Source organism: Schistosoma mansoni (assembly GCF_000237925.1).
Source record: "Schistosoma mansoni, WGS project CABG00000000 data, supercontig 0243, strain Puerto Rico, whole genome shotgun sequence".
In the NCBI taxonomy this organism is placed as follows: Eukaryota; Metazoa; Platyhelminthes; class Trematoda; order Strigeidida; family Schistosomatidae; genus Schistosoma; species Schistosoma mansoni.
Genome location: NW_017386107.1, coordinates 46,325 through 54,680, shown reverse-complemented (window position 1 = coordinate 54,680; position 8,356 = coordinate 46,325). Strand labels below are relative to the sequence as shown.

At 39.3% G+C, this 8,356-nt stretch overlaps 1 protein-coding gene across 1 annotated transcript in view; it reads left to right on the top strand.

Annotated features, from left to right (window-relative positions):
- Nucleotides 1-5,958: 5,958 nt before the first annotated feature.
- Nucleotides 5,959-8,356, top strand: part of Smp_152550 (phosphatidylinositol-binding clathrin assembly protein, putative) — a gene marked incomplete at its 3' end in the record, with an annotated part of 48,346 nt that continues 45,948 nt past the window's right edge. Inside the window, exons 1-2 of the mRNA XM_018790976.1 lie at nucleotides 5,959-6,154; nucleotides 6,225-6,331. Of these exons, the coding sequence (XP_018647361.1) occupies nucleotides 5,989-6,154; nucleotides 6,225-6,331 (273 nt within the window). The 5' untranslated portion in view covers nucleotides 5,959-5,988. The remainder of the gene's footprint in view (nucleotides 6,155-6,224; nucleotides 6,332-8,356) is intronic.

Here is an 8,356-nt window from a genome sequence, read left to right as displayed (position 1 = left end):
GCTTCAATTGACTCATGCTCTCAATTATGCAAATACTAAATCTCCACAAAAAACCCCTTCTGATATAAATCATTTTAGCCTAATAACAATCAAAATGAATTGATCAACTATATTACTAATAAGGGATTATATTTTGTAAAGATATCAAATTTCTTTCGAAGTCAAAAGTGTTTATCTTTAAATTTGCTTAAACTATTCATAGTTGAAATCATGAATCAATTGAAGCTAGACAACCACGGAAAACCTGGAAACACTGGACGGAAGTTTCGTACGAATGTATCATAAACTGACTGACTGATTGACTTACGGAGTGGATGAAGCACTGAACTGATATTGTCAAAATATTGGAGCGTACAAAATCCAACATTCTAGCCACACTGGCATACTCGACAATGATATCGGGAAGGTTTGGCAGTGTGACACCATGTGATACGACACCGAGTACTGGACCTTGAGGGGATGGGAGGAGAGGACCACCACTGTCACCTGGAGCGGGTAACTGTCCGAAATTCTGACCTGCTTTCACACAAATATGATTGCCATTGGTCGCATGTCGGCATTCCATTAAAGTCGCTCGACCTGTGGCACACTGACAACACAAAACACAACACAACAGTACATTACATTACAGTACAGTACAGTACAGATGAGAAAAGAACAAAACATAAGAGAACAAAACACACAAGTGAATTTCGAAAATATCAACTGGCACAAATTATCCACCTCCAAACTACCCACACAACAAATAGTCCACATGCAATCTCACATGTCCAATATCACATGTGTAATCTCATATGTGCACTATATTCGACAATCAAGTCACTCTCCATCTCACCACTCTCCAAACATTTACATCAAACAGATTGACCACCTACTTCATGTACAACAACACACTTGCATCGTTTGCACAGATATTTTATGAGTCTTCTCTCCTCCAACTGGTCTCAATCATCCCATCATATCTCGTCCCAAATCAACTCACATCACATCACTTCATATCACATTCACTCACCTCACCTCACCTCCACAATAACCGAGATGGAATCACTCTGCTACTCAACTGTCACTGGTTCATCCGAACACAGTTGTTATTATTAAGTCTCTGACCAACACAACAAACGGATCACACGGACAGACAGACAGACAGACAGCCATACAGACAGACAGCCATACAGAATGATAGACACAGACACACAGACTAACTGATTCACTGACTACTCACTACTGACTGACTGACTGAGTCATGTTGTTTGTCCACCAACAACTCACCTTTCTTCAATATTCCACCATTCTTACGTGACGGATCACGGTCGTTATCATCCCTTCCATAACCAACAATGAAAACACCAGTTCCAGGTGGCGGTATATCCGATGCCTGTGGCAGACTGATCACTCTGATTCCACTCTGTAAGTTGACCATTTGAGCGAGCATTACAGTTGCAATGTCGAATCCACTGAGTGTCTGTCTGATTCTTCTCCTCTGTCGTGACGCCGTACAAGAGGGCATGTATTCTGGTGCTACCTTAACTCCAGACGGTTGGTGATGGATGCCTTGTTGGTCGCCATTCCTCAGTGTGAGAAATGAAACCTGAAATAGACAAAGTATGTTGACATTAGACCTATGCAAACCCACTGCATACACAAGCACATGCACACACACACACACTGTGTGAAATTAATCAAATGCATTTCACTACAACAATGTGTCTCAGTGTTATCTCTTACCTGAACGACTGGCATTGGTGAGCAAACACAATGACCAGCTGTGAGTACTGCTCTCGTTGAGACTAGTGAGCCTGTACACATTGTTCTCTCTGTCCTTACAAATGCGATGTACGGGAATTCAGTGCGGTCTTGCACAGGTTCACCTTTACGTACCAGCCAGGTTGACGCACGTTCAAATGTTAGACAGTAGGTGAACAGCGTCACCATCAGAAACGTCCGTCCGTTCAACATGTCTATGTGACTGTTGCAATCAACTACCTACAATCTTGCAACACATTCACTTATTTATATGTGAAAATATTCCGTGACTTCGAGTGCACGTGTGTCGGTGCATTGTGAGGAAGCCGACCTGCACTCCACTCAACCCATGGGTTGTTGTGACGGATTTAATTGGTATTCATGACACGCCTCATTTTGTTGGGAAGTGCAGAGGGCGTATATAATTTGGGTGTGAATGATTGTGATTATGAGAATGTTATGGGACAACTCAGTGCATTATCTGATTACGTATGGTTGACTGCATTCGGGACACGAAAACATGGCTCATCAGCCCTACATCAGCGTAACGAGTCCAATCTGGACATGAGTAATGAAAGCACACATTCGAACTGATGTTCAAATTAGCTACAATCTTTCCATCTTTGTCCTACTGTATGTTTGTCAGCGTATATTTTATTCGATGAAGAAACATTATTGAGAAGCAATCAAATATTTTCTTTAGATACTCAGTAATCAATAGTCTGACGAACTGGTGATGAACTAGATTAACTCTTGAATTCTCACATGCTTCGAAGTGATTCAGTGAATGGAACCTGATCAGAAGTACATTTTGACCGAGTTAATAATTCTCCATCATTCAGTGGAATTCCAATTCAGGTTATGTCTGATAGTATTACGAGGATTGTTGATTTCTATCACCACTCAATTCAAAGCCGACACGTAAACCAAGCAAAAGCTAATAGAGAAGATAGATAAAATTTCTCTTTGATCATTCTGTAACTAGTCCTCACACTAAAGACAACACTCAACAATTAAACGACAGTTATAATTTTCAATGATGAAATCTGAATTTTCCCATTTAATTATTTTACCATATTTGGGCACATTTGTATATATAATGACTCACTGTCAAGTTGCATCTGACATTCGAAATTGCAAATCCAACTCCCACTCCTTTCTGAAAACATGCATATCTATTGAAGAGGAGCTGAACAATAGAAATATAAGACCAGAACATCTGACCACTAATTGCTGAATTCTGAAGGAAAATAGTTAATTGTTTCTCAATAATGTTTCTTCATCGAATAAAATATACGCTGACAAACATACAGTAGGACAAAGATGGAAAGATTGTGGCTTATTTGAACATCAGTTCGAATGTGTGCTTTCATTATTCATGTATTCATGTATTTGCATACCCTTCCCCGCGTGAAACTACAGATGATAAATACGATAGGATAGAGTACGCAAAACGAGAGATGGAATGACAATCTATGTTAACAGTAACTTGAAAGCCCCAACACCACATAGCATCAAAATAACAGAAGTGGCGGCCTCATTTTGGTGTTGATTCAAGAAGGACGGTGTAAATTATTTGATCGGAGGAATATGCCGGCACTCAATAATTTTAATCCCCCAAAACGATGAGATAATACAGACATACCAATTGTACCATACATGAGGTTTGACTAAATTGCACTAGATGATTATTTCAACGCTCTATCCCCAAACTTCATCAAGCACAGTACAACCACTGCAAAATTGTTACATCAGGAGCTTGTCACGGCCATAAGGAGTTCAGGACTGACTAAACATGTGGGTGGCGTCACGAGCTGTGACACGAACGGAAGAACTTAAAACTTAGATTATTTACTGACAAATGGCTAGGCTCTATGTGGGGATGTTCATGTCAACTCATCAACAGGAAGCAATCACTATGGTACAGCCATGTTTTACATGATCTTTAGCGAGATACTTCAGACGGACTAGAGCAGGCTACACGACAATGATAAAGCATCTTCAGTATCACCAACTGCAGGCAGAGTGGCGGAGGCTAACAAGGACTGACCACTTGGAGATATTGATGTTCATTATCTATAGTGCCATCCAGCACAATTTACCTCAAGTTAAGCTCAGACACGGAAGGTGAAGGTCCTAGGTTTAACTAGACACGAGTCTCTTGGCATAGGCCAATCGGAGAACCCAACGAAAGCGGAGGGCCTCGTTGAAAGATTCGGATCGTAGCTCTCACACAACATAGAGAAACAGATGCAACGCCGAAGCGCGCAGCGATAGATGTTGTTTGACAAATGTTGTAGCCAAAAATCCAAGCTAACCCCGAATATCTCTACAGTTTTATGATATTATGAAAGCCTACAAACTAGGGGATCTGTACTCCTGAAGGGACGAATGGTGAACATCTCATTGACTCAGAGATGGCAAAGATCTTTAATATCAACTTCATAGACCAACTAAATGAGGGGCCCTGAAAGTGAGGAATTCTAGTGCCGTTTTAGGGTCTGTGAGATATTCAACAAACTCTCGGGTTAATATCGAAGAGAATAGTCACTGAACAAATGGGGAAATACATGGATAAAGCAACATCCGCTATAAAGCCCAACAAGAGCTCAGGTAATTCAGGTCCTGCGCATCCAATCTACAAAGCTGGACGACCTACTGTGACCGTACGACACAGACTCATGTGATGTTCCTTCATTTTTCAAAAGCCTATGACAATACCTCATGTACTTTTCATAGCGAAGGTTTCAAATATGAGTTTCACTGAATTACGTTTATCCTGGCACTAAAACTACCCAGAGAACTGGATGTTTCGTGCCAAGATACATAGAGTATATTCATGCTGGAAACTTGCAACATCACGAGTTTCACATGGAACGACCATAAGTTAACTCCCGTTCTTGATCTTTACTAAAGACCTGTTAAATAAAGTCAGCTCTGCGGTATTGATATCAGATGAATCAAAACCTGAAGGTCTACAAAAAGAGAAGAGGATTCACTTGAGCTCCTAGAGGACATTATAGAGAATTGAGCAGTAGACAATTGGTTGAAACTTAATTTGCCGAAATGTCATGTCATGAACTCTCTGCCTCATTTGGCACAAAGCGCTCACACTCGTTATGGGAATCGCTTTCCAATGTCTCCTCGGAGTGTGATCTCAGACCAATTCAAACTACATGGAGGATGCAGCCAACACAAACGCCACTCTCTACTTTATGTGTGGATAACTTGCAGTAATCACAGCAGAGTTGTTCCAAACACTGTTTAAAGTGTACACACGGCCTCACCTTGAGGTCTATAATGTCGTTACGTCTCCTCTCTTCAAAATAGAGATAATTCTTTTAGATCAAGTAAATAGACTAACAACCAAGCGGGTAATGGGGCCAAAGCAAAGATCTTACGAAAACGGACTCTAACACCCGAGATTATTCTCGTTTAGCTGAAGAAGAATAAGAGACGATCTGGTAACGACATACAACATATCAGGTATTCTAAGCCATTCGAACACGTTCATACTACCAGAACGTCACCATGCTCCTCGAGACAACCTTCAAGGGACTGCTCATCAGAGACCTAGCACCCAAGAGCACCCTCAATTTTTCTCATTAGGAGTTGCTCCACTTTAAGTCCCCCCCAGCCGAAGTGACCATAGCCCCATTGGTGGATAGGTGTAAAGGGAGACTTAACGAACACGTACTCACCCATGGATTACTGTTACATACTTAGACCAGTTGTGTCTGATCCATGCCTTATAAATCACCACGGTCATCAGTACCACATTACCACATAAATTCCTATCTCCTATTTTCATCTCTACTCTCCTTCTTATCCTTACAACTTGGTCTTTTTACACATTATCAATTAACTAATTTCTTCATTCTTGAAACATTCGTTTCTTAGCACTTGAATTATCATTTTATTGTTTCCACAATGTGACCAATCAGCCTCGTGCATCGTAATGTTATATCTGCTTGTATCCAGAATCCCTTGTGCCTTGAGACAAACGCACTCATTCAAACTACAAGATGTACAAATCCACAAATAACCACCATATTGACTATAATTAGTGTAGTGGCTAGACTACCACCCATTCGACATAACTAAATATTTGGAACAATGACGCAATAGCAAGAAGCGGCAGCAAATAAATCAATCAGTTTATACAAGCTAGTGACAAAGACATTGGATATATATATTTCTAATTTTCGCGTCACTCACGAACACTTGCGTTACTTATTCGAAGTGATGGCCGGGAAGGTCGTTAAACAGTTGGCTGGTAGTGGAACTGGTCAGAGTCTTTCAGACTTAGTGACAGCAATGAAGTATACTTTATCAGGCTCTGTAGTTGTTAAAGTTATTGCAAAGCTACAACAGAAGAAATGTGCGCTCCTAAAAGAAAACATTTGTCCTGTAAGTGTCTGAATAACCGTTTGTGAATAATAAAGATCTTGTTCAATGCACATTTGAACCTCGCCTTTCAGTCCCGGATTTCGCTAACCAAATCGTCATCCGCACACAACATAGCAACTTGGTTGTTGTATTCAAAGCATTGCTAACGATACACCACTTGATGCAGTTTGGGAACGAGGTAAGAGCATTATTTTGACAAACTTTATTAGCGGAAGCTGTAAAAATTTTGTAACCTGTAACTAGCTGTTCCTTTTGGGGCATATATTGAGAAAACTCAAAGAAGTCCAATGTTTTACGTTATAAAACACTAGTCTCCTGCACATAACAAACCATAAATCTATGCATTTCCATAGAAAAATGTAGTTCTGGTAGTTAGGTACTGTCCGTCGAAGAGATGATTGTATATAATTCTGTTTCAGACTACAGGCATTCTCGACAATGTAATGGCGCCATATTCCCTAAGCTTCCATGAAAGCATTCACTTGTACTTCAGATCTTCCTCATCATTTCAAACATCAAGTTACTTTAGTTTCCAAACGATCAGGTCAAACTCTCTTCAACAAACAACTAGTCAATTTGTTCTTCATTGTAGAGTAACGTGACTAGTTTCCGTATAATGTTAACCGAAGTAAAGTATAGTAATCTAGACATGATCAATTGGACCAAATATATAACTAGTTTTTAGTAAATATGTCCCAAAACTCCTACTAGTCATTGAATGACTGCGTAGTAAGATGGTTATATGTATTATGGTGTGAATCTTGAACATTTCGTTCCCTTCGGGAAAATGTACAAAAAAGGACTTGATACTCAAAAATTAAAATTGTTGTATGGAGGGTTAATTAATCCATTACATTTAAAAATCTGAAAGTAGTTCATTGCTCTTTATACATGCTGGTGAAATGGATCCCCAAAATAAGATTGTACGTCGACTTTCCCTCAAGTTTAATCCTCTCAGAACAAAAATGGTTCCAATTCAGTTTGGTAACCTTTCATAAATGACTAGTTACAGATTTATTTTGTCTAGTTATTAGGAATGCCTTCGTACAATCGTTGTCTGGGAACTGGACGTAGTTCCATTCAACTGGTCTTGTTTGTCTTCCCCACTTTATTTAATTCTGAAATAGACAATCCTATAGAGTTAACTCTCATCACCTGACCCTTTACAAACCATTTCAAGGATTATTATTTACTTTAAAATAACCATGGCACAAAACGAATTTAGTATTAAACAAACACAGAGACAGTGAAAATATCAAAATTCAGTGGAGAGAATAACACTGTAGTAGTAATTAATGACCCAAACACTACTGGCCGAATCAGAGCTTATGGGAAGATGACATTGTAGTCGACAACTTCAAATGGTGTTTGTCAAGCTTGTTTGTTTTCTCAACTCTTATTTAACTTTGTCATAGACATTCCCTTGGAGATAACTCCCTCATCGTCTAGCTTTTCAGGAGCCAATTTCCTAACAGGTGGTCATCTTGTTGACTTAGAATACACATGATACGCTTCTGTTTGACGAAGACGCTGAAAAAGTGCGGAGTCTTCTGATGACGTTAGACACCAATGCTAGCATATTTGGGATGCGTTTCTCCCACTCTAAATGCAAAGCGTTACTTCACGAGTGGTCTGCATCAACACCTAAACTAACGATGGGGAGTGAAGTAGTTGAGTGTATGGCGAATCGATTGAGGAGGTGACGAGTCATTATCGTCTGAGATGATTAGGACATGTATTGATTGTGATAAGAATAGATTACTGAAAGTGAAATATTGGAATGGTAGTTAAAGCCAGTGTAAAATGATTGGACGCGTTGTTTTATTAGTATACAGTGATTAGGCTTGAATTGGTGGACGATTAAAGCTTCTGAAGTACATATGTTTTCAATTTACCTTCACATTGGACCAGTTCATTTAACTGGATGAATGACTTTTGAGGAAGATTCGAGCAGAGCAACATGACCAGAATTCATGAAACATTTTGAAATCAAACTATTGATTGACTTAGGTGAAAATTTTTGACAAACAGTCAATGTTGTACTCGGAAATGTATTTCGAAACAGTTCATCATTTGAGGCCAGTAAACAATGAAAAATACATAAAGTAGAAACATACATATTGAACATGAAGATGTTGTTACAAACTTTTTATAATCTTAAATTATATAAACAAGTTAAACTATACACAATTTCTTAGAAACC